The 27,922-nt window shown below is 43.3% G+C and overlaps 1 protein-coding gene across 1 annotated transcript in view; it reads left to right on the top strand.

Moving 5' to 3' along the window:
• LOC112226574 (excitatory amino acid transporter 5-like) overlaps positions 1–25,433 on the top strand; it is a 72,773-nt gene extending 47,340 nt beyond the window's left edge. Inside the window, exons 8-11 of the mRNA XM_024390980.2 lie at positions 3,067–3,261; positions 8,459–8,593; positions 8,946–9,045; positions 23,961–25,433. Coding sequence (XP_024246748.2) covers positions 3,067–3,261; positions 8,459–8,593; positions 8,946–9,045; positions 23,961–24,206 — 676 coding nt within the window. The 3' untranslated portion in view covers positions 24,207–25,433. The remainder of the gene's footprint in view (positions 1–3,066; positions 3,262–8,458; positions 8,594–8,945; positions 9,046–23,960) is intronic.
• The last annotated feature ends 2,489 nt before the right edge of the window (positions 25,434–27,922 follow it).

Below are 27,922 nucleotides of genomic sequence, written 5' to 3'. Positions count from 1 at the left end.
ACAGACTGGAATATGTTCCGGGATTCTTCCGATGGCATTGAGGAGTACACCACATCAGTCACTGGCTTTACCAATAAGTGCATCGAGGACGTCGTCCCTACAGTGACTGTACGTACATAACCCAACCAGAAGCCATAGATTACAGGCAACATTCGCACTGTGCTATAGGGTAGAGCTGCCGCATTCAAGGAGCGTGACTCTAACCCGGAAGCTTAGAAGAAATCCCGCTATGCCCTCCGATGAACCATTAAACAGGCAAAGCGTCAATACAGCAATAAGATCGAATCATACTACACAGACTCCGACGCTCGTCGGAAGTGGCAGGCTTGCAAACTATTACTGACTACAAAGGGAAGCTGCCCTGTGACACGTGCCTACTAGATGAGCTAAATAACTTCTATGCTGGCTTCGAGGCAATTAACACTGAAACATGCATAAGAGCATCAGCTGTTTCGGACAACTGTGTGATCATGCTCTCCGCAGCCAATGTGAGTAAGACCTTTAACCTTTAAGGATCCGCCCCTTTTGTTTTCATTTTCGTTAGTGACTTATTGCAAACAGGATGCATGTTTTGGATCATTTTTATTCTACATATGATTCCTTCTTTTCACTGTCATTTAGGTTAGTATTGCAGAGTAACTACAATGTTGTTGATCCATCCTCAGTTTTTTCCTATCACAGCCATTAAACTCTGTAAATGTTATAAATTCACCATTGGACTCATGATGAAATCCCTGAGCGGTTTCGTTCCTCTCCAGCTACTGAGTTAGACGGATGCTTGTATCTTTGTAGTGACTGGGTGTATTGATACACTATTCAATTTCTGCTTTTATTTTTAACCATCTACCAATAGGTGCCCTTCTTTGCGAGGCATTGAATATGAATTCGTAAGGCAGAAATTATTCAATTTTAAAGCATTAGTCACCTCACCAAAGGCTTCAGTCATAAAAAAGTTATACTTAAATCCGAACTGGTTCTCTAGCAAATTAGTAAGAATGTCTCACCCTATATTCAAGAAAGGCACTTTTCCATTTATTCAGGGGGAAAAAGTAAGGAACTTGTCTGTCGGCCTTGCATTAAAGACCATACAGTAATGGGTTAAAGAAAATTGTGATAAATAAAAAAGTATACCAGTTTAATTTAAGGACCCAAAAATTGACAGCCGTGCCGCTAGTTAACCAGTCAATGTTCAGGTCACCCAGATAATATACCTCTGTTAACATCACACACGTTGTCAACCATTGCACACATACAGTATTATTCAAACACTGACTGTTAGCACATGGTGGCCTGTAGTAGCATCTTAAAAGAAGGGGATTTTAGATGGGGCATGTGAACTTGTAACCACAACACTTCAACACCATTTGAAATGATATCCTCTCTAAGCTTTACATGAATATGCCTCTGAACTTATACAGCAACACCTCCCCCATAGGCATTTCTGTATTTTCTGTAGATGTAATATCCCTGTGTTGCTACTGCTGTATCATCAAATACATTTCAGAGTTTGCCAGTATATCAAATCAATCAGTTGGGCAGTATATGAATGCTATCCGATGTTAGCAAGTTATTGATTTCATGTAACTTATTTCTAAGGCTACATGTATTACTATGGACTATTGGTAGCCCTTTCCTTGGTAGCTTATCGCTGATAGACATAATATGTAGACAAAATAAATAAGTGTGTGTGTGTGTGTGTTTGTTAGGATGAAGCTTCTGACCCAGAAGCTTGGCTCTCTCACTCCTCCCAGTCTTTTGGGAGGGAGGGTGGACAATGAGCCTGTAGTAGTGGATGTAAGCAATGTTCCCATGCTCTCTGACAGCTTTCAGAACTGGGATACGTTCTTTCTGCCTCTGGCACACAGCTTCAGAAAAGTCCTTGTTGAGGAAGACATTGGTTCCTCTCAAGTTCTTGGCTCTCTTTAGAACAGACATCTTGTCCTTAAACCTCAGGAAATTGGCCGCTATCGGCCTGGGTCTGTCAGCTAGGCTGGTTACATATTCTAGACCTGCGGATGTACTCCACCTCAATCTTTTTATGATCCATCTGCATCTTTTCAGTGGTCATTTTTCTTACTTTCTCTTCAGACTCGACCCAGTTCTCATGTGAAGACATGCGATCCACAACGATGTTATTCCTCTTGGATTGCCTTTACAGATAATCTGTTTTCCCAGTCATTGTTAATAATGATTTACAGAGAGTGCTAATGACCTCTCAAGAGTGCTTACAGTTTGCTGTCATCTTGCCGCAAGTATTTTAGGACATCCACCTTTCCCTGGGAGATCTGCAAACTGTTCTTAAGGTCCTGGACCTCTCTGGTCAGATTGTCAATTCTTTTGTTAGTTGAGTCCATCAGTATTTGGACAATGCTCTTTAAGCCATTTTCCTGTTGTTGCGAAAACTGCTTGTTTGTTTAAAAGATTCTTCACCTGTGATAGAGAAACACTGTCCTCGCCATGACTCCCATCTTTGGCTTTAGACGCCACGGTAGCAACGTAGGCTAATACTGGCACTCCACACATATCCAGAGGGCAGGTTGCAGGTCAGATTTAAACAACAACAAACAAAAAAGATTTAGACAGCCACAAGTCCGGGACAATAAATGGTCCCAGTGACAAGGGCTAATCGTGTTGCAGGCTATGTTCAAGCTGTCAAGGAAACGTTGCTAGTTTGATAGCTTGTTAGCAGCTAGATTAGCTGCTATGCCAAGCAACTATATTACTCATTAAGGAAAGCACTAATATCTTCAAATACCATTCCTCAGTGAAATACTGTTACCTGAGTTTGTCAGTTAACGCAGACTGCCTGCAGCTAAAATAGAGTTGAGCACAGCCCATTTCAACTTAATCTAATCATAGAAATATAATCCCTAGAACGGACAAAACCCCTCAGACCATGCTGATTTGACTCATACACATAGGTACAATCAATATGGCTGGCCTGTCCACCCATCACTAAAGTTTAACGGTAATATGCCTGTTCAGTTTACAAGACAATAGAGTTGAGCGAGTTTAATCCAATATTAATACTTATCTAAAACGCAATCTGCTTCTTTCTCTCCTCAGCTCTGCCACACTGCCTATAACCTTCAAGTGCCTCCTGGAGAACAACCACATCGACCGACGCATCATCCGCTTCGTACTCCCCGTGGGCGCCACCATCAACATGGACGGGACGGCACTCTATGAGGCAGTGGCGGCCATCTTCATCGCCCAGGTTAACAACTACGAATTGGACTTTGGCCAGATCATCACTATCAGGTATGTAATCCTATAGTTTTAGGGGGAGGGGAGAGTCAACAAATTCTTGTGAGAGGGTTTGTAGTATTTTAGGCCGGGATTCAATCAGAAATCACACTATACCACGCTTACTTTTAAGGGGGCACTGCAGTTGTATACCCATTCTTGGTCTCATTATTTAATTATATGTACTCATTGATTCTTGATAAATATAACTTTAAAATGCCTCATGAGCTTACCCAATCAGAACCCAAAAATATAAGCTTGTTTTACTCCAATGTTTGTAATGAAAGTAAATGCAAACAAACACTATATAGCCACAAAACATGGTTAAGGGCCCGATTCAATCAGATTCGCTTTAGCCGACAGCTGATGTTTTGACGGTGCCGGATTGGAACTGGGTTAGAGCAGTCAAATCCACAGCGGCTTCTGGCATTCTACCTAAAGTGGACATTGCCATTGGCTACACAGAGTCTCATTAAGAGAAATCCCACGCAGCCTTGTTTGTAAGTTAGAACACTGGAATGTGAAAAGTCATCTCCACCTCGATCAGGCTGATAGAAATCCTCATTATGATTTTCCATTTGAACGTCATTATTTCTATATAGCCTACACTTTCTCCTTGTACACTAAGATGAGTGGGACGTGTGTGGCTTCGTGACAATGATCACAAGAGCAGCTGTTCACCCATTTGACAGCTCTAACACAGTTTCACCTCTGACACCACCAAATCATCGGCTATGCAGGTGTCTCCGGTTAACACTTGATCTGATTAAATCTAGGCCTAGAACTATCATTTTTGATATATACATCCATATCATGAATGGTCAGTCCTTGCATCTATGGCTCTGTCTATGAATTTTGAAAGTGGTCACATTTCTTCAGCCCCATCACAATAGCGTTTTACAGAAACGGGCAGGGAGTGCGCTTTGTTATTGTTTCAACTGCAGATTGCCGCTTTAAAAGTCATTTGTAATTGAGCCGACATCTGTAGTGTTTGCCTTGAATGCGATCTCCACGAACGCATTTCAAAGACATGTTGTCTACGAGCGAAATTGGGAACACCGGCCTTAGTATGAAAATGGATGCATGGGGTATCTGAATTACAATTGCAGACTGACTTCTTAAATACGTAGAAAGTATTTATGATTACAACATGTGATGTAAACAAATAGGTAAAAAACCTGGAGAAATGTTGGAAGATCCGATTATTGCAATGGAATTTCCTGGAATGGAATGGGGTGGAAAATACATGGTTATCATATTGATTGCTTAATCATCCAGTTATGTGTATTGCCTGTGCGGCTACATTTTATAGGCACCAATGATAAGCATGTGTGGAATTATTTGGTCCAAAATAGCACCAAGGGTACAACAAATCTCTAGCTTTGCGTTTTGTGCCACACAGATATGTATCTGGTGTTACAGTTTTTAGGATGAATGAATGAATATTATGAGATTATACTGAATCAAACACGTAGATAAATGCAGACAGGCAGGCAGGCAGGCAGACAGACAGACTAGCCCAAACCCATCTTCCTCCACCACACCTGCAGATCTGCGGTGTAAAATGGCCTTGCTCTCCCCTAATTTAATGACATGTTAAACTGTAATATTATTTAGCAGACCTATCCTATCCTCCTCTACTCATCACAAACTGCTGCTTTCCAAAAGGAACCATATTCCCTATATAGTGCACTACCTTTGACCAGGGCCCATAAGGCTAGTGCACTACCTTTGACCAGGGCCCAAAAGTAGTGCACTAGATTGGGAATAGGACACAGACCGACTGTGGCCAGGCAGGCAGTAATCTCCTGGCAGTAAGACCCATATGACCTGTATTACTCAGCTCTCTTGTCACGGCAGAGTTATCAGGAGGGTTTTTAAAAATTATTTTGTAGCGTCCTGTCTTTTCCTGTGACGTTTGGGCTCGTTCTTAGCGGAGTACTGGTCAATCTGTAGGCTGTAGTGTCCAGGGCTCCAGAGATAGACTGTGTGTCAGAGTGTATGTCCTAAATGGCACCATGTTCCCATTATAGTGCACTACTTTTGACCAGGTTCCATAGGGCTCTTGTTAAAAGTAGTGCACTATTTGCAACACAGCATGTGTCAGTGTGTTCTCAGAGGCTTCCCAGACAGCAAGGCCAAACGGGGCAGAAACTCAGCCATCGTAAGTCAATTACTGTATCTGTATTTTTGTGTCTGTGTGGGTGCACATAACATACAGTACATGATGTGCATGACAGGATGACAGGTCAAGGATTAGTACTAGGCCTGATTACCAACAATGACAAGACCGCCTACAGGGAGGAGGTGAGGACCCTGGTGGAGTGGTGCCAGGAAAATAACCTCTCCCTCAACATCAACAAAATGAAGGAGCTGATCGTGGACTTCAGGAAAAAGCAGAGGGAGCACCCCCCTATACACATCGACCTTTGGCTTGGCCCCCAAGACCCTCACAAACTTTTACAGATGCACAATTGAGAGCATCCTGTCGGGCTGTATCACCGCCTGTTATGGTAACTGCACCGCCCACAACCGCAGGGCTCTCCAGAGGGTGGTATGGTCTGTCCAGCACATCACCGGGGGCAAACTGACACCCTCCAGGACACCTACATCACCTGATGTCATATGAAGGCCAAAAAGATCATCAAGGACATCAACCACCGGAGCCACGGACTGTTCACCCCGCTATCATCAAGAAGGCGAGGTCAGCACAGACAAAGCTGGGACAGAGAGACTGATAAACAGCTCGCATCTCAAGGCCATCAGACTGTTAAATAGCCATCACCATCGGCTACTCAAACCTGCACCTTAGCGGCTCCTGCCCTATACACTGTACATAGATATGGAATTACTGGCCACTTTAGAAATGGAACACTAGTCATTTTAATAATGTTTACATACTGTTTTACGCATCTCGTCTGTATATACTGTATTCTATTCTACTGGATTTAGTCAATGCCACTCCAACATTGCTCGTCCTATTTCTTAATACCATTCTTTTACTTTTAGATTTGTGTATTGTTGATAATTGTTAGATAATACTGCACTTTTGGGGCTAGGAACACAAGCATTTGTATGTGACCAATACATTTGATTTTGAATTGATTTATTGGTAAACTTCTATCAAGACGTCACGCACCAAGAACCAATTGTTTCATTAGTCAGTCTGTCTTTCTTCCACTCTCTTTCTCTTGCTCTCTTGTTTTATTTATAACTATGTTTCAAGCCCCTCGACCATCCGCTTAAGAAAAATCGGCTCACGGCTGAATGTAATTGGGGACCCTTGCCCTATGTACTACATGGCTATTTTGGGGGCCAAATAAAATCACCCACGGGTCGAATATGACTTTTGGGGAACCCTGGCATAGGGAATAGGGTGCCATTTGGAATGCACCTATGGTTATATGACATAATTCATGCTCCCAAGTGGCGCAGCAGTCTAAGGCACTGCATCTCAGTGCAAGAGGCGTTACTACAGTCCCTGGTAGAATGGCGCTGGAAAGGATGGCTGATGTTTTAAGTGCTCCTAAACAACTGTGCTATTTATTTATTTTTGCGTTGTTTGGAACTAGTTTTTAAAAACGTATTTTGTACATAATGTTGCTGCTACCGTCTCTTATGACCAACAATAACTTCTGGACATCAGAAGAGTGATTACTCTCCTCGAACTGGAGGAAGCTTTTTTCCAACGCAAATTATATACTGCTTTCTCGGGAACAGCCCCAAATACCCATAATATGCGTGAAGAAAAGACAGAGAAAAACAGGGCGGAGGTCAGACTGCCTTCTGCAATCATTGCAAAATAAAGATTGTCCTACCAATGGAACATTAAAAACTGTAATATCTTATATTTCACTGAGTCGTGGCTGAACACCCTCAGGGGTGTGTACTTAGTCCCCTCCTGTACTCCCTGTTCACCAACAACTGCGTGGCTAGACACGACTCCAACACCATCATTAAGTTTGCTGACGACACAACACCAACAACGATGAGACAGCCTATAGGGAAGTCAGTGTGGTGGAAAGACAACAACCTCTGCCTCAATGTGAGCATGACAAAGGAGCTGATAGTGGACTATTGGAAAAGGCGTGTCAAACAGGCCCCCATTAACATCGACTGGGCTGTAGTGGAGCAGGTCGAGAGTTTCAAGTTCCTTGGTGTCCACATCACCAACAAACTATCATGGTCCAAACACACCAAGACAGTCGTGAAGAGGGCACATCAACACCTTTTCCTCCTCGAGAGACTGAAGAGACTTGGCATGGGTCCTCAGATCCACAAAAACCATTGAGAGCATCCTGACCGGTTGCATCACCGCCTGGTATGGCAACTGCTCGGCATCTGGCCATAAGGCGCTACAGAGGGTAGTGTGTACGGCCCAGTACATCACTGGGCCAAGCTTCCTGCCATCCAGGACCTGTATACAAGCCGGTGTCAGAGGAAGGCCCTAAAAATGGTCAGAGACTCCAGTCACCCAAGTCACAGACGGTTTTCTCTGCTACCGCACGATAAGCGGTATCGGAGTGCCAAGTATAAGACCAAAAGGCTCCTTAACAGCTTCTACCCCCAAGCCATAAGACAGCTGAACAATTAATCAAATGGCCACCGGACTATTTACATTGACCCTCTCACATTTGTTTTGTACACTGTTGCTACTCGCTGTTTATTATCTAAGCATAGTCACTTCACCCTTACCTCCATGTACAAATGACCTTGACTAACCTGTAGCCCCGCACATTGCCTCGGTACCGGTACCTCCTGTATACAGCCTCATTATTGTTATTTTAGTGTTATCATTTATCATTTTTTACTTTAGTTTATTTGGTAAACAATTTCTTAACTCTTTCTTGAACTGCACAGTTGGTTAACGGCTTGTAAGTAAGCATTTCACGGTAAGGTCTACACTGTTGCATTCAGCGCATGTGACAAATAAAGTTTGATTTGATTTGTTTCGAATCCAGGCTGTGTCACATCCGGCCGTGATTGGGAGTCCCATAGGGCGGCGTACAATTGGCCCAGCATCGTTAACGGCTAGGCCGTTATTGTAAATAAGATTTTGTTCTTAACTGACTTGCCTAGTTAAATAAAGGTTAAATTTTTAAAAAACAATACAAAAATTGGGAGGTGTTGGACACTGTACAGATTTGTGCTAATACAGTTAAGGTCACACAGTTAAGGTCACTGTTTAATTTCCTCTCTCTCCTGATCCCAGTATCACAGCCACAGCTGCCAGTATTGGTGCAGCTGGAATTCCGCAGGCAGGACTGGTCACCATGGTGATCGTGCTAACCTCAGTGGGCCTGCCCACTGATGACATCACACTCATCATTGCTGTGGATTGGGCATTGTAAGTATACAACGCTTCTGTTTGATCTTCACCCCCAGTTTCTCTTTATGTTTAGACATAATAAAAGTTGATAAAGGGTGAGGTGTTGATAAAGTTAAGCCTAAGCAAAGTTTGCCGTATTTTACATAGTCAATCAAAAGTGGTCTTATAGGATCATGTTATTAAAAAATAACATTGTACTGAGGTATTACGACAAGTTGATTTTAAAATATATAACAAAGTGATCTCAATATGTCACAAAAACTGTGATACTGTAATGTGTTATTAGTGCTCCCACTTCAGTGTGTGTGCAGTGCACCAACAGAGCCTCCCACCACCGCTAAGGCAGCTGAACCTCCGTTTTGTGTTCCAGAGACCGTTTCAGGACAATGGTCAACGTGATGGGAGACGCTTTGGCCACGGGGATCATGGCTCACATCTGTAGAAAAGATTTTGTCAAGGAGGGAGAGCAGGTGAGAGAAACTCTGTTTCTCAATATGCATTCCACCGTGCTCCGAGTGCGTTCTCCGAGGAAGTTCTCTTGAGTACGTTCTTGTGAGGACGAGAATGTGGAGAACACATAAAACATGACATTTTAGAAGCACTTGCACTCTCCCTACTGTATTACCTCAAGCTGCACCTACACACAATACCCCAAAATGACAAAGTGAAAACAGGTTTTTAGAAATTCTTTCAGATTTATTACAAATAAAAAACAGGAATACCTATTTACCTAAGAATTCAGACCCTTTGCTATGATACCCGACATTGAGCTCATGTGGAGCCTGTTTCCATTGATCACCCTTGAGATGTTTCTACAACTTGAATGGAGTCCACCTGTGGTAAATTAAATTGATTGGACCTGGCGCCATCCCTACGGTGAAACATGGTGGTGGCAGCATCGTGCTGTGGGGATGTTTTTCAGTGGCAGGGACTGGGAGACTAGTCAGGATTGAGGGAAAGATGAACAAAGCAAAGTACGGAGAGATCCTTGATGAAAACCTGCTCCAAGACTGGGGCAAAGGTTCACTTTCCAACAGGACAACGACCCTAAGCACACAACCAAGACAACGCAGGAGTGGCTTGGGGACAAGTCTCTGAATGTCCTTGAGTGGCCCAGCCAGAGCCTGGACTTGAATCCGGTAAAACATCTCTGGGGAGACCTGAAAAAAGCGGCACTCCCCATCAAACCTAACAGAATTGAGAGGATCTGCATTGAAAAATGGGAGAAACTCCCCAAATACAGGTGTGCCAAGCTTGTAGCATCCTACCTAAGAAGAGTCGAGGCTGTAATCGACACAAAAGGCGCTTCAACAAAGTACCGAGTAAAGAGTCTGAATGCTTGTTTAAATTAAAAAAATTTTTTAATACATTTGCAAAAAAATACACTGCTCAAAAAAATAAAGGGAACACTAAAATAACACATCCTAGATCTGAATGAATGAAATATTCTTATTTAATACTTTTTTCTTTACATACTTGAATGTGCTGACAACAAAATCACACAAAAATTAACAATGGAAGTCAAATTTGGAGTCACACTCAAAATTAAAGTTGAAAACCACACTACAGGCTGATCCAACTTTGATATAATGTCCTTAAAACAAGTCAAAATGAGGCTCAGTAGTGTGTGTGGCCTCCACGTGCCTGTATGACCTGGTCTCCTGAGGGATCTCCTCCCAGACCTGGACTAAAGCATCCGCCAACTCCTGGACAGTCTGTGGTGCAACGTGGCGTGGCGTTGGTGGATGGAGCGAGACATGATGTCCCAGATGTGCTCAATTGGATTCAGGTCTGGGGAACGGGCGGGCCAGTCCATAGCATCAATGCCTTCCTCTTGCAGGAACTGCTGACACACTCCAGCCACAAGCATTGTCTTGCATTAGGAGGAACCCAGGGCCAACCGCACCAGCATATGGTCTCACAAGGGGTCTGAGGATCTCATCTCGGTACCTAATGGCAGTCAGGCTACCTCTGGCGAGTACATGGAGGGCTGTGCGTCCCCCCAAAGAAATGCCACCCCACACCATGACTGACCCACCGCCAAACCGGTCATGCTGGAGGATGTTGCAGGCAGCAGAACGTTCTCCACGGCGTCTCCAGACTCTGTCACGTCTGTCACGTGCTCAGTGTGAACCTGCTTTCATCTGTGAAGAGCACAGAGCGCCAGTGGCGAATTTGCCAATCTTGGTGTTCTCTGGCAAATGTCAAACGTCCTGCACGGTGTTGGGCTGTAAAGCACAACCCCCACCTGTGGACGTTGGGCCCTCATACCACCCTCATGGAGTCTGTTTCTGACCGTTTGAGCAGACACATGCACATTTGTGGCCTGCTGGAGGTCATTTTGCAGGGCTCTGGCAGTGCTCCTCCTGCTCCTCCTTGCACAAAGGCGGAGGTAGCGGTCCTGCTGCTGGGTTGTTGCCCTCCTACGGCCTCCTCCACGTCTCCTGATGTACTGGCCTGTCTCCTGGTAGCGCCTCCATGCTCTGGACACTACGCTGACAGACACAGCAAACCTTCTTGCCACAGCTCGCATTGATGTGCCATCCTGGATGAGCTGCACTACCTGAGCCACTTGTGTGGGTTGTAGACTCCGTCTCATGCTACCACTAGAGTGAAAGCACCGCCAGCATTCAAAAGTGACCAAAACATCAGCCAGGAAGCATAGGAACTGAGAAGTGGTCTGTGGTCACCACCTGCAGAACCACTCCTTTATTGGGGGTGTCTTGCTAATTCCCTATAATTTCCACCTGTTGTCTATTCCATTTGCACAACAGCATGTGAAATTTATGGTCAATCAGTGTTGCTTCCTAAGTGGACAGTTTGATTTCACAGAAGTGTGATTGACTTGGAGTTACATTGTGTTGTTTAAGTGTTCCCTTAATTTTTTTGAGCAGTGTATTTAAACCTGTTTTTGTCATTATGGGTATATTTGGTGGATTGATGAGGGAAAAAAACTATTTATTCAATTTTAGAATAAGGCTGTAAAGTAACAATTGTTGAAAAATTCAAGGGGTCTGAATACTTTCCGGGTGCACTGTATATGTGAATCGTAATCAAATTAACCAGATAGTTTAACAGCCAAAAATGTCCTAAAACTAAAGTTATGCAAGGTAGATCTCAATTCTTTGTGGGTAGCTAGCTAACAATTATTTGTGGCTATCTCGCTAGCTAACAGTAGTAGCTAGCCAGTTATCCCAATTGACTTATTATTGGCTTGCGGTCTACGGTACATAGGCAGGTAAACATGCCAAAATTAACACGGCATGTATTTCTTAATGTATCAAGATAAAATATTGTAGTCAGGCAACATGTGAGATGTGAATAGAAAACACTTCATTCTGAAGTCGGAGTGTATATTCTCTCATTTCAGCTCAAATAATGCCGTCATTGATTTCAAGTGTTTTTCATATTTTTTTATGTGTAGGGCGTCAAATTTCTGTGCATACTTTCTGTTGAAGCTTGCATTGATGCAAGCTTCAAAATATGTACAAACGGAGTGCGCTTTCGAGAAGTGCCCTCCATGCTCCGTTTCACATACTTTGATTTGGACAACGACCCTCCCGTGCTCCAATTTGCGTGCTCTGAGCACAATAATATGCAAATGAGAAACACATGCTAACACAATTCCGGACACACAAGGATCAAGGTTATGAACTTTCCATTCGAGAAAGTTTAATTTCCATTTTCCAATAAAAAAGGGCTCTATTCAATCAGATCCACTTTAGCCAACATCCGCATAGCGTTGTCGGAGGTGGAACGATAATGACTGGGTATTGTAACTCCAGTTATGAGTAGAGCTCAGCCCCATAGGGGGGCTTCATTCCAAGCCAAACCAGAAAAAAAACAAAACATATTACAATCTATTTTGTGATGCTTGTGTTGTTTGCTCTATAACCCATTAGTCCATATGCCACTGTGATATACAATAAAGGCTTTGACAACAGAAAGAGAGTCACCCAGTAGCGGAATAAATTCAACCACACATACAGTACGTTTGTTTCATCACAAAACCAAAGAGCAACATCTGTCGGGTGAAGTAAATATTGCATGTAACAAACAGTTACAAGACTTACAACATGGTCAAGCAAGTTAATGCTTCCTAGCCTGCATGCTAGCCTAACTTTCTCGCATGGGCAACAAGTTAGCTAGCTAGTTAGTTACCGTGAGCCTACTAGACTACATTTAGGCTACATATTCAACTTCAATCATCTCAGGCCAGTGGCACAATACAATGTATGAATTTATGGTTAGATCAGAATCACCGTTATAATCATTGGCCTGTACGGAGAATAAAGTCAAAACCACAAGTCCAAATCCCCATCTCCATCCATGGCTTAGAAAATGGATGATTCCCTCGCTCGGATGATTTTGCTGATGAGATAGATTCAGGAAAATGATAAAAACACAGAGAGATGATAAAAACACAGAGAGATGAAAAATAAATGTTTTTATAATAAAATGTGTTTTATTGGTCAAATATACAATGCAGTCGGCACTTTAACCTCATGGTCATTGTATATTTTCAAATCCAAAGTGCTGGAGGACAGAGCCAAAACAACAACAAATTTGTCATGGTCCCAATACTTTTGGAGCTCACTGTACATCGTAAAGCTCCGCCCCATAGGGGGCTTCGCTCCTATTGGTTTAGGGCGGAGCCTTAGTCCCTACGATACCCGAAATGTACTCCCTACCGAAATCAACACTTCCCATATAATGAAATGAGCCTATAAACTCAGCAAAAAAAGAAACATCCTCTCACTGTCAAATGCGTTTATTTTCAGCAAACTTAACATGTCTAAATATTTGTATGAACATAACAAGATTCAACAACTGAGACAAACTGAACAAATTCCACAGACATGTGCCTAACAGAAATGGAATAATGTGACCCTGAAGAAAGGGGGGGGGGTCAAAATCAAAAGTAACAGTCAGTATCTGGTGTGGCCACCAGCTGCATTAAGTACTGCAGTGCATCTCCTCCTCATGGACTGCACCAGATTTACCAGTTCTTGCTGTGAGATGTTACCCCACTCTTCCACCAAGGCAACTGCAAGTTCCCAGACATTTCTGGGGGGAAATGGCCCTAGCCCTTTAACAGGTCCCAGACGTGCTCAATGGAATTGAGATCCGGGCTCTTCGCTGGCCATGACAGAACACTGACATTCCTGTCTTGCAGGAAATAACGCACAGAACAAGCATTATGGCTGGTGGCATTGTCATGCTGGAGGGTCATGTCATGATGAGCCTGCAGGAAGGGTACCACATGAGGGAGGAGAATGTCTTTCCTGTAACGCACAGCGTTGAGATTGCCTGCAATGACAACAAGCTCAGTCCGATGATGCTGTGACACACTGCCCCAGACCATGACGGACCCTCCACCTCCAAATCACTCCCGCTCCAGAGTACAGGCCTCGGTGTAACGCTCATTCCTTCAATGATAAATGCAAATCCGACCATCACCGATGGTGAGACAAAACCGCGACTCGTCAGTGAAGAGCACCTTTTGCCAATCCTGTCTGGTCCAGCGATGGTGGGTTTGTGCCCATAGGCGACATTGTTGTCGGTGATGTATGGTGAGGACCTGCCTTACAACAGGCCTACAAGCCCTCAGTCCAGCCTCTCTCAGCCTATAGTGGACAGTTTGAGCACTGATGGAGGAATTGTGCGTTCCTGGTGTAACTCAGGCAGTTGTTGTTGCCATCCTGTACCTGTCCCGCAGGTGTGAAGTTTGGATGTACCGATCCTGTGCAGGTCTTGTTACACGTGGTCTGCTACTACGAGAGTGATCAGCTGTCCATCCTGTCTCCCTGTAGCGCTGTCTTAGGCGTCTTACAGTACGGACATTGCAATTTATTGCCCTGGCCACATTTGCAGTCCTCATGCCGCCGTGAAGCATGCCTAAGGCACATTCACACAGATTAGCAGGGACCCTAGACATCTTTCTTTTGGTGTTTTTCAGAGTCTGTAGAAAGGCATCTTTAGTGTCCTAAGTTTTCATAACTGTGCCCTTAATTGACTACCGTCTGTAAGCTGTTAGTGTCTTAATGACCATTCCACAGGTGCATGTTCATTAATTGTTTATGGTTCATTGAACAAGCATTGAACAAGCATTTTAACTCTGTTTATTAAGTTTTACACACACACACAAGACAACACAAAGCAATATAAATAATATACTCAACTAGAAAAAAAATACAAATAAAAAAATAGCTTTAAAGATACCAGACTTTAGACAAGTTAAACACACCAGGCAGAAGGCTACAAAGGTTAAAGGGCAATCTATAGTACAGGGACAGAGCAAACACCTCACCATTGTTCCTGTAAACAGTCAAGGGATAAGGGTGGAGAAATGCAACCACTCACAGACAGTCATGGCCACAGACCGACCATCCACTGGACCAAAAATAAAGTTTACAATGCTTTAAAATAAAATAAATAGAATGATTATTCATGTAGGCGTGAACAAAATGTAAAAATAACTGGGAAAAACAAGCTCACACTTCAGTCTCTGCCCGGGCAAGATGAACAAGGCATCCACGGGTCACAATCAATAAGCACATGGACCTTAATGCCCCCCCAGCAAAAACACAGAGAGAAGCTCCTCCAACCCTTAAGTCACAGGGGGGTCAAATACAGACTTATTTTAGTTTTAATTGGAATGCCATCAGAGGATGGACTGTTTAAAGTAAGACCGGAATGGAGCCCAAGCCTCATTAAACAGTTTGGGGTTCCCATGTGAATTGAAAGTAATTTTTTCTAGTTTCAGAGAGCACAACACATCTCTCACCCAATATTTATAAGATAGGGGAGCTGCCATCTTCCAGTTCTGTAGGATTAGCCGTCTAGCTAAAAGAGTATAAGCAACAGTGTCCGACTGGATTCTTGATAGGGGGGTACCCATGGGCAGTACTCCAAAAAGGGCTGTAAGGGGAGACGGATCTATAACAGTGTCATAGATATCAGAGAAACATTTAAATATTAATTCCCAGAAACCTGACAGTTTATGACAGCCCCAAAACATATGCAACAGTGTGGCTGGTTCCACTTTACATCTGACTCAGGTAGGATCAAAATCAGAGAATATTCTTCCAAGTTTGGCCCCCGACCAGTGGATACGGTGAACCACCTTGAATTGAACGAGGCTGTGTCTAGAGTGCTAAAAGCGGACGAGTGCACCCTGTGCAGCACAGATTCCCAGGCGTCTTCCCCAAGTTCCTCCCCCAAATCCTTTTCCCACCGAGTCTTTAAAGGCACCAAAGAAGGGTTCTGTAAGTCATGAATGATTGCATATACATCTGAAATTGCGCCCCTAGGAAGCTTGTTCAATTCCAAGATGCTCTCTATAGCTGTATTCGCAGGCCTATTGGGAAATCCAGGTGTGTTAGCTCTGACAAAGTTTCTAGTCTGGAGATAGCGGAAAAAGTGGGATTGGGGGAGATTTAACTTTTCCTGCAGCTGAGAAAAAGAGGCAAATGTATCATCAAAGAATAATTGGGCTAGCGAGGAGAGGCCTAGTGAATGCCAAATGCCAAAAGCCCCATCATTCAAGATGGAGGAAATAAAATGTTCTGATTGATTGGGCCTGATAGAGAAAAGCCTGGGAGTCTAAAAGCTAAACGGAACTGATTCCAAATTTTAAGAGACTGCTTTATAATTGGGTTGACACACCTTTTGCCTAGGGACACTGGGAGAGATGAGCACAACACAGAGGAAAGTGCTGCAGGTTTACACGATTCAGACTCCATCGTGACCCAGAGTGGTCTAGGGCCAGTAGAATCAGTCTGCAGTCAGTACAGAAGAGCTCTGAAATTTGCAGCCCAGTAGTATGTCTGAAAATTTGGTAGAGCTAAACCCCCCAATGACCTAGGCTTCTGTAAATGTTTTCTACCAATCTGTGGTACCTTGCCATCCCAAATAAAATGCATGAATGTTTGATCCAGTGAAATAAAAAAAGATTTTGGAATAAAAATGGGCAAACATTGAAATAAATATAAAAATTTGGGCAACACATTCATTTTAATGACATTAACCCTTCCGATAAGAGAAAGGGGTAGCGAATTCCAAAAAGTAAAAGATTGTTTCAAACTGTCTGCTAGAGCAACAAAGTTTTCCTGAAACAAATTAGAATATTTCCTTGTCACTTTTACTCCCAAGTAGCTGAATTGATCCCGGACAATCCTAAACTGAGAACTTGTAAAAGAGCACTTTAAAGCAGCCTTGTTTACCGGAAAAAGCTCACTCTTGCCTAGATTCAGCTTGTACCCTGAGATTGATCCAAACGTTTTAAGAACAGATAGGGCACGTGGCAATGAGGTATCAGGGTTGGAGATAAACAAAAGGAGGTCGTCAGCGTATAGCGAGACTTTCTGCTCCCAGCCCGCCCTGATTATACCTTGAATGGCATCATTAGAGTGTAGTCCAATGGCGAGAGCCTCGATTGCCAAAGCAAACAACAAGGGAGAGAGTGGACAACCCTGTCTGGATCCGCGGTGCAAGGGAAAATAGTCAGAGGACAAGTTATTAGTCTGTACCAAAGCCATGGGGGAAAAATAAAGAATCTTTATCCACACAATGAATTTTGGGGCCAAAGCCAAATCTATAAAGGGCAGTTGTTAGGTAATCCCACTCAACGCGGTCAAATGCTTTTTCGGCATCAAGTGAGACCACCACCTCCGGGTCCTCTGACGCTGGGGAGTACAGTATATTCATAAGGCGCCTAATATTGAAAAATAAATGCCTATTTCTCACAAAGCCAGTCTGGTCAGAGTGTATTACTTGGTGCAGCAAGCCTTCCATACGGATGGCTAAAAGCTTAGCTAGGATTTTGTAATCACAGTTTAAAAGCGAGATTGGGCGATAGGATCCACATTCCAGGGGTCTTTGTTTTTCTTTAATAGAAATTAAATTGAAGCCTAATAAAGACTAGGCGGTAGCTTTGAAGTATTAAGGCACTCTGCAAATAGTCGAGACAAGAATGGGCAAAGCAGACCAACGTCCTGTAAAATTCGGTTGGAAAACCGTCCGGACCAGGTGATTTACCACTTTTCATTGCGGACACTGCTGTTGCAATCTCCTCAAGCGTAAATTCTTCTTCTAGACAGTCATGGGAGTCTATATCAATTGAAGGCATATTCAAGCCATTAAAGAAGGAGTCAGTCAGCAAAGGGTCTTGAGGGGATTCAGAGGTGTATAGCGCAGAGTAAAATGGTTTAAATTGATCATTGATCTCTTTATGTATAACTGTGGTGGCACCAGACGGGGTCCTTATTTGTGGGATTAAACGTGAGGCCTCAGATTTACGGATCTGATGCGCAAGGAGTTTACTGGCCTTGTCGCCTTGTTCATAGACTCTGTATCGAGCTCGCAAGAGTAACTGTTCAGCTTGCCTGGTAGAAAGCTCATCAAATTCAGATTGGCGTAGTTGGCGCTCTTTATTCAGATCAGAGGAAGGATCCGTAGCATACTTCTCATCCAATGTGGTTATGGACTCGCTCAGGTCCTGAAGTCGCTGAGAGCGAACTCTGTTTTGGTTGGCCGTATAAGAAATAATTTGGCCACGTAGGTATGCTTTGAGAGACTCCCATATGGTAGAGCAGGACATACCTGGTGTTGAATTAGTTTCTAGGAATAAGGTGATTTCAGAAGAAATGAAATTGACAAACTCCTTATCTGAGAGTAAAATGGTTCAAGCACTAATGGTGAATGGTCAGAGATAACAATACTCTCGTAAGTACACTGCCGAAGGTTAGGCAGAAGTTTTTTGTCCAAAAATAAGTAATCAATCAAGGGAGTATGTTTGATGAACATGAGAATAAAAGGAATACTGTCTATCTGTAGGATGTAGGAAACGCCAGGCCACAAACATAGCATATTTCTGAAGAAAGGATTGAATAAGTAGGGCACATTTAGATGGGCCTGTATTTGTTTGTGAGGACTTGTCAAGAACTGGGGACATTTTACAGTTGAAATCCTCCCCTAAAATTATAATAGTAGTCTAGTTGACGCTGAGACAGCTTACAACCAATACCAAAAAACTATGTGTGCGTTTGCTGGGCATAAATGACGCTCAAAACTTTTAAAATTGAAGTGAGACCCCAAAAACCATGTAGCCTCGGGAGACATTTACTGTTTACTGGGTCAATGCAAATGGATGCAGTAAACAAATACCAAAAATATTTTGAGTCACTGAGACACTGTGTAAACAAACTGAGTAGGTGAGCGAGACAGCCTAGAAACACAAGAGTTAAGTAAAACCTTAATACAATTCAATTAAAATGACTGAATGCTTGTAAGGCACGCACACCAGATGATCAAAACATTAGATCACATCAAATAAGCCTGAATGGTTTTGCCAACTATACAAGACTGGCCTGTTATATCTAAACATAATTGTACCACAGGTGGGTTACTTACTATCCACAGTTCGCAAGCAACAGTTGCTGAACTGTGAGCATGTTCAAGACTTCTTGATGTGATGTTTAATGTGAGCCATAGCCTCATCCAGAGATTCAAATGTGTAGTCTTTACCCTCATGAGATAGCCATAAACGGGCCGGGAATCGCAGTCCATACTTCACACTTGGATGGTCCCGAAGTACTCGTTTGGCCTGTCCGAAAGCTGCGCGCTGCCTGGAAACAGTGGGGGAGTAGTCCTGGTAGATGGAGAAGCTCTGTCCTTGAAAGCTCAGAGTGGTATTGCGGGCTCGTCTGAGGATCTCCATCTTCTCATGAAAAAAGTGCACTCGAAGAATTATGTCACAGGGCCTCTCCCCATCCCGGGGCTTTGGGCGCAGCGACCGGTGGGCTCGATCAATCAGGGGCTTTTCATCTAAGGCAAGAACATTTCAGCAGCCCTGAAACGAAATCCGTGGCGCAATGCATTTCCGCTGACTCTGGGACTGATACAAGTCTCAGATTATTGCGGCAAAAGAATCCCTCTAAACTCACACAGCTCTCCTTCACCTTTTTCAAATCCGCAGCTAGGCGTTTAACTTCAGCCTCCAGGGATGTAGTTAAGTCGGAGACAGTAGCGGAGGTCTCCAGTGCTGCAATCGTTGTAGTGTGTGACGCAGTTGTTGTTTTGAGTAATGTGATTGCTGGCACAGTCTCGTTCCGCAGGATGGTTAAATCTGCTTTTAAAGTATCAGAAACCTCCTGTATTCTGGCCTCAATCGTAGCAACCACCTGTGTTTTCATTTCATCTATCTTAGAGCATAGTAGTTTGATGGCCTCGAGAATGTTCATTTCAGCGCCGCCAGGCCAAGCCGCACCCCCGGGTAAAGTGTGCGTCCCCGGGCCTTCAGCCTCATGAGAGGGCGGTGATGAGAGCGGGTCTTGTAGGCCGGGTTTTCTCAAAGTCATGCTTTTGGCCTTATGCTTGGTCGACATGCTGACATTCGGAAGCAAAGTAGTCTTGGGTTTTACGGAAAGGGATCACCAAATTAATATTTGAAAATAAATACGGTTCTGCTGCTAAATTCACATAAACTTTAAGAATACCACGGAAGCAAACGGAAAACACGTCAGTCGCACATTGCGTCCCTCCTATCCCCCCGGGAAACAGTGTTTAAACAATTTACAATGAAGATCTGTGAAGTTATTTGGATTTTTACGAATTATCTTTGAAAGACAGGGCCCTGAAAAAGGTATGTTTCTTTTTTTGCTGAGTTTAGCTTCTATGCTCACTTCAAGGCAAGCAACACTAACATCCATAGTCTTGAAATGCTTTAAAAGGCTTTTCATGGCTCACATCAACACCCAAAAGATCCACAGATGTCTACTGCACTCCACACTGTCCTCACCCACATGTGCAAAAGGAATCATGTTTAGTGCTTTGACCTCCCCTGTGATTTCATTGATTTACCATAACCCTCATGACAAGCTGAAATCGCTGAGGCGTACACCTTCATAGTGGACAGGGAGCGTTGCTTATTATTTAACAGGGACTGTAAGAACAAGAGAATAGTTTTCCCCTGGCAACAAGCTGGGTCGACATTCTCCTCCTCACACCATTGTGTAAAAACATTCCATTTTCTGGAATAAGTCCTAGATGTGGAACTGGCCCGCACACCCTGTATTGTGTGAAGCATCTGTATAGACTGGAATTTGAGAGGAGACTCTTCCCATCAGGACACCACGTGTCAGTATGCTCAGAGAATGGTCTCTCCAATGGTCCAGATCTGCTCTGAGGTTGCTGGGAATGACCAACAGCCGGTGATGATGACGCACAGGGATAGACGCAGCTATGCGAACCACCTAGCCTGCACATGTGTAGCAGCCCTAATGGGATTGCTGCGTGGGCTGACGACATGATTCCCAACAAGGACATCACAGAGAACACCGTTATCGTGGGCATCAGATGGAACAGCATGAGAGCTGAGTGGAAAGCCTCTCTTCTGGGGTCTAAGATTCGTGCCAACATGGTTGCAGTGTCTACTTGGATCCCCAAGTAGACAATCGGCTGAGTTGGGGCCAAATTCAATGCGAAACCAAGATGCATGAGCTGCATCCCCAGTCTCTTTGTGTGTGTAATTGCCAGGTCCACTGATGGGCGACAACCAACAGGTTATCCAAGTAAGCCAACACCACGCACTTCTGGAGTGGCCAGGGAGTACCTCAATGGCTCCCTCGTGTATTCATACACTATTTCCTGAAGGCGAAGCAGAGAAACTTCCCATGGCACAGTTTCACTAGCACATGAAGGTACTCGTCCTTCAGGTCTATACTCTTGCAAAGTTCTTTAGGTGGATACATTCCATCAGATGCTTTGACGTGAGCATACAAAAAGGCAGTCTACTCCCTTGTTCAGGGTGCGCAGGCTCTGTCGTTTCTGGAACCAGGAAATAGGGTGAGTAAAGCCTCTTGTTTCTCTGTTCCGAGGGAACCACTGTAACCACCTTTTTCCAGTAGCTCCGCAATTTCTAATTTTAGAGCTGCGACTTTTTCTGTCGATGACATTACCGTATCCACCACTCCCGTGTAGGGAGGAGGAGACCAGTGAAATTGGATAGGGTAACCCAGTCTTAGTGTTTGTTTTAACCAGGATGGAGAGTGCTGCTTTGAAGTCACTCTCAATGATGCTGCAGGAGAGCGGATTCTACGCTACGGGACTGTTTTACTAGCACAGACTGGAAAATGTTACGGGATTCATCCAATGGCATTGAGGAGTATAACTCAGTCATCGGATTCATCAATAAGTGCATCGACGACGTCGTCCCCGCAGTGACCGTACGTACATTTCCCAACCAGAAGCCATGGATTACAGGCAACATTCGCATTGAGCTAAAGGCTAGAGCTGCCGCTCTCAAGGAGCGATACACTTATCCGGATGCTTGTAAGAATTCCCGATATGCCCTCAGACGACCATCAAACAGGCAAAGTGTCAACAAAGGCCTAAGAATGAATCCTACTACACCAGTTCTGATGCTCGTCGGATGTGGCAGGGCTTGCAAACTATTACAGATTACAAATGGAAACCCAACCGCAAGCTGCCAGTGACGCGAGCCTACCAGATGAGCTAAATGCCTTTTATGCTCTCTTCAAGGCAAGCAACACTGAACCATGCATGAGAGCACCAGCTGTTAATCACAACTGTGTGATTATGTTCTCCGTAGCCGATGTGAGTAAGCCCTTGAAACAGGTCAACATTCACAAGGCCGCAGGGCCAGACGGATTACCAGGACGTGTACACAGAGCATGCGCTGACCAACTGGCAAGTGTCTTCACTGACATTTTCAGCCTCTTCCTGACCGGGTCTGTAATACTGTACCCATGTGTTTCCCAGAAACCCTAGACCCACTCTAATGTGCATACCGCCCTAACAGATCCACAGATTATGCAATCTCTATTACACTCCACACTCAGCTCAGTGTTCAACACCATAGTGCCCTCAAAGCTCATCACTAAGCTAAGAACCCTGGGACTAAACATTGTTATTGACAGGCTGTAGTGTAATGGATCGAGAGCTTCAATTTCCTTGGTGTCCATGTCACTAACAAACTATTATGGTCCAAACACACCAAGATAGTCATGAAGAGGGCACGACAATGCCTATTCCCACTCAGGACACTGAAAAGATTTGGCATGGGCCCTTAGATCCTCAAAAAGTTATACAGCTTCACCGTTGAGAGCATCTTGACTGGTTGTATCACCACTTGATATGGCAACTGCTCGGCATCCAACCGCAAAACCCTACAGAGGGTAGTGCGTATGGCCCAGTACATCATTGGGGCCAAGCTTTTTACCATCCAGGACCTCTATACCAGGTGGTGTCAGAGGAAGGCCCTAAAAACTCAACGAAGTAATAGACTGTTTTCTCTACTACCGCACAGCAAGCGGTACTGGAGAGCCAAGTCTAGGTCCAAAAGGCTCCTAAACAGCTTCTACCCCCAAGCCATACGACTGCTAATCAGTTAATCAAATTGCTACCCAGACTATTTGCATTGACCCCCTTTTTCATGCTGCTACTACTCGCCGTTTATTATCTATGCATAGTTACTTTACCTCTACCTACAGTACCAGTCAAAAGTTTAGACACACCTACTCTTTCAAGGGGTTTTCTTTATTTTTACTATTTTCTACATTGTAGAATAATAGTGAAGACATCAAAACTATGAAATAACGTAGTAACCAAAAAAGTGTTAAACAAATCAAAACATATTTTATATTCTTCAAAGTAGCCACCCTTTGCCTTGATGACAGCTTTGCACACTCTTGGAATGATCTCAACCAGCTTCATGAGGTATTCACCTGGAATGCATTTCAATTGTTAACAGTTGTGCCTCATTAAATGTTAATTTGTGGAATTTCTTTCCTTCTTAATGCATTTGAGCCAATCAGTCGTGTTGAGACAAGGTAGGGGTGGTAAACAGAAGACAGCTGTCATCAAGACAAAGGGTGGCTACATTGAAGAATCTTAAATATAAAATATGTTTTGATTTGTTTAACAATTTCTGTTTTTGCAATCAGACTGGATTTATTAGGGAATTACCCTCTTACTCAAATATTTATTATCTTCTCAATTATATTTTCACTCCATCTCCCTCAACTAAAGCTGATTAGTTTCCTAATTTCTCTGGACACAATACAAATATTAGATCAGGTACAGTAGTCACTGCCACAGCTATTTGTTTTGCATAGGGAATTATCATTTTGGCTATTCAGACATGTTGTTATGAGATAAAAGAACATTAAAACAAAGTTTCAATTGCAGCTTACAATATATCCAAGTGTGTTGGCCGCTTACATTTTTTGTTTTCTTTGTACTTCCTGACATTTGAACCAGCAGTGGACCTGTCCATTTGTTTTGCATAGGGAGTTCTTTGCTTTAGCACAAATTCATGGATTGGTTCCTTCTTCTACCTCCCGTTGTCTTCTACCCCCTTCAGGTACCTTTGATCTGTGAGACCAAGCCCATGGTCAGCATCCAGCAGATGACGTACCAGAAGAACGGTGGGTACCAGCCCCCTCCCTGCGGACCGGGGGGCCCGGACGTGGCTCGTCTGATGCAGCTGGAGGAGGGGGTACGGCCTGAGCAAAGGAAGAGGAACCCCCACGCTCCCCAAAACAAGAGGGAGCACAAGGACAAGGACCACTGCTCCATCGACATGAATGGCCTGGAGACCAACGTATAGACATAGTTATCATTGAGCTGCATCCTGATTCGTCACACTTCTCCCAAAGAGTGCATTTGCACACTCCCGGTCATGAATCTAATAATGGTGGCTCTAACAACTCCCTCCAGCCAATTCTTAGCCTACACCAATCATACGCTTTTAAGTCCATGATGAGAAGTGGGAAAATGCATACTTTGGAAAAAGTGTGGAGTAACTGAATGCAGCCAGTATCATAGCTACAGGGGAGAGAGGGAGAGAGGAAGGACTGACTAACTGCACCAGAGCTCGGGATGACCAACCCGACCCATGCTGGCACAAAATACGATTTTCTACATTACGTATATTACGACCCACTATGATTGTGTATATTTTTGTGTATATATTTACAAGACTTATTATACTATGCACCAGCAGCAGAGTGATATGGTGGGAGACATTCTGTACATTGAGACATTCTATATGATGAGACATTCTATATGAAGTGCAAACATTCTATTTATTGAGGAGACATTCTCTATGATGAGGAGACATTTCATACAATGAGAAGACATTTTGCACAGTTTATTAGGTACACCACCACGTTCAATGGTTTGCTCCTACAGCCAGTAAATCATGTGGCTGTGGCTTGCTATATAAAGCAGGCAGACAGGCATCGAGGCAATCAGTTACTGTGACCTAAGCGACTGAGCGTAGTATGATTGTCGGTGCCAGGCGCACCGGCTCCAGTATCTCAGAAATGGATGAACTCCTAGGCTTTTCACGCACAACAGTGTCTAGGGTTTACCCAGAATGGTGCAACAAACAAAAAACATCCAGTCGATGGCAGGCAGTCCAATGGACGAAAACATCTTGTTGATGAGAGGTCGAAGGAGAATGGCAAGAATCGTGCAAGCTAACAGACGGGCCACCAACAGGCAACTAACGGTGTAGCGCAACAGTAGTGTGCAGAACAGCATCTCGGAACGCACAACTCGTCAGTCCTTGCCACAGATGGGCTGTTGCAGCAGACGAACACACCGGGTTCCACTCATATCAGCTAAAAACAAGAAGGGTCTCCAGTGGGCATGCCATCACCAACACTGGACAACTGAGGAGTGGAAAAACAGTGCCTGGTCCGATGAATCCCGGTTCCTGTTGAGTCATGCTGATGGCAAAGTCAGGATTTGGCTTAAGCAGCATGAGTCCAAATCAAATGAAATCACATTTTATTGGTCACATACACGTGTTGAGCAGATGTTATTGCGGTTGTAGTGAAATGCTTGTGCTTCTAGCTCCAACAGTGCAGTAACATCTAACAAGTAATATCTAAGAATTACACAACACATACCCAATGCACACAAATCTAGTAAAGGAATTAAGAATATAAAAATATATGGACAAGCAATGTCCATGGCCTCATCCTGCCTGGTGTCAAGTGTGCAAGCTGGTGGCAGTGGTATAATAGTGTGGAATGTTTTCCTGGCACACGTTATGTCCCTTCATACCAATTGATTTCCATGAACTCAGGCTGTTCTGGAGTCAAATGGGGGTCTGAGCCGGTCCTAGATAGGTGTACCTAAAACACTGACTGGTGTACCTAGTATACGACAAGTATCAGGAGGCAGAAGGGATAATGAAGAACTGTGGGAAACTTCAGAGAGGGCTTGGGGATCTGTGGACCTGTGGATGATGACAGGACATCTAAGCTTGAGCTTTGGCCTTCCATCTTCACCTTAGTTAATCAACTCCCCCCTCACAGTGGATGTGTGAGTCTGTCCGTCTGTCTGTCTGTCGAGCTGAGAGGTGAATGTGACGAACACTCTCCTTACATAGACAATGCTTGTGGACTATGGACAAACAGGAAGTGCGCATTTATTTAAAAAAAATATTATAAACTAAATGTTCCCTCTAATCCCCCACATGGGGTTACGGATATTTCAGGCTAATTGGTTAGGCTTATATACTAAGCAGGTTACTCTCACAATCATCATTAGAGGTTATTTGTAAAACTTTACAGCTAAGGTAAAATCTAGAAGCCGTTTTTTAAATCTCCATATGTGAAACAAAGGGATACATAGGCTATCTAACGTTTTATATAATTGAGAAACTGGTCAGTACATTTACACTGGCTGTTAAGTTTTCTGAAGACCTCTTTTATCGATATCTAGAGTGGCTTTTCAAGACATTCGTGTTCACATTCAACAGAGAAGGGATCTACAGAACTCAAATACACTCTACTCTGCTCTTCTTCCTCAGCAAACTGACCCATATTGCTTCTCTCACTGATTTCAACCTTTTGATACAGTACCTTTTCTCCTTAAAATGTTCTTCCCATGATCTTCTTTGCCTTTTTATCCCCTTAAACAAGGTAGTACACACCTGCCTCATATATGGTGTCTGGCATGATGGAAACAATTTTTGTGTACCAAACAGCATCCTATTCTCTATACAGTGCACTATATATGGTAGGGAATAGGATTTGGGGGAAACACAATGACAGAGACAGGTATGTGTAAGAGCCATACTGCTCCGGAAGGTGTTAACCGTTGTTGAAACATTTCTAGAGTGTCAAGTTCTTGCACCAACCCTAGTCCCTCTTTGCCTTAAAGTACAAAGGAGAAGCATGTGGGGAGATAATAGCGTATGGGTACACCACAAAACATATGGTTGTACACCTAATACATTCAAGGCAAAAGCAGCAAGCTGCAATAAAACAACCACAGGCCATACTCTGAACTTTGCTTCGTATGTATATATATTTATTTTAAAAGTGAAAAATATTTACAGTTTGTATAAACAGAGTATGACTCAACAGGCACCATTCTATCTTTGTTGTGAAATGAACAATTAGTAATTGTTTCATCTATTCCAATTGCACTAGATGTTTTTCTGTTTTTCTGTATAAAAAAAAGGCAAAAAATGAAAATATATTGTAAGGAAACACAAATACACATTTTATTGAACTGTGGTGTGTAGTATGTTTTGATTGTCTGATGAGTTGGTTTTCTTATTTGAAACCTGTATTTTTGGATAGCTAGTTGGATTTTTGGAGTTTGTGGTTGTTTAGGCGGTGTCTCTGTAATTCCTAAAAAATACCTAAGTGTCAAAAGTAAATGTAATTCCTAAAACATACTTGAGTGTCAAAAGTAAATGTAATTCCTAAAACATACCTAAGTGTATCAAAAGTAAATGTAATTCCTAAAACATACCTAAGTATCAAAAGTAAATGTAATTCCTAAAACATACCTAAGTGTCAAAAGTAAATGTATAAATCAATTCAAATTCCTTATAATTTATGAATAGCCAGGAGCGCGCTCCAACACTGACATAATTTACAAACAAAACGTGTTCAGTGAGTCCACCAGATCAAAAGCGGTAGGGATAACCAGTGATGTTCCATTGATACAGTGCCTTCGGAAAGTATTCAGACCCCTTGACTTTTTCCACATTGTTACATTACAGCCGTATTCTAAAATGTATGAAGTACTTTTTTCCCTCAATCTACACACAATACCCCATACTGACAAAGCAAAAACTGGTTTTTAGACATTTTTGCTAATTTGTAAAAAAAATATCAAACTGAAATATGACATAAAAGTATTCAGACAATTAACTGAGTACTTTGTTTAAGCACCTTTGGCAGTATTGATTCTTCTTGGCTATGACACTGTACAAGCCTTCTCGGCACACCTTCAACCTCATTTGGGGAGTTCAGCTCCCATTTTTAAATCATTTCAATTGAATTTACCACAGGT

Source organism: Oncorhynchus tshawytscha, linkage group LG28 (assembly GCF_018296145.1).
Source record: "Oncorhynchus tshawytscha isolate Ot180627B linkage group LG28, Otsh_v2.0, whole genome shotgun sequence".
Lineage (NCBI taxonomy): Eukaryota > Metazoa > Chordata > Actinopteri > Salmoniformes > Salmonidae > Oncorhynchus > Oncorhynchus tshawytscha.
Note: the sequence above shows the minus strand (reverse complement) of the source record. Positions and strands in the feature narration are given on the sequence as shown.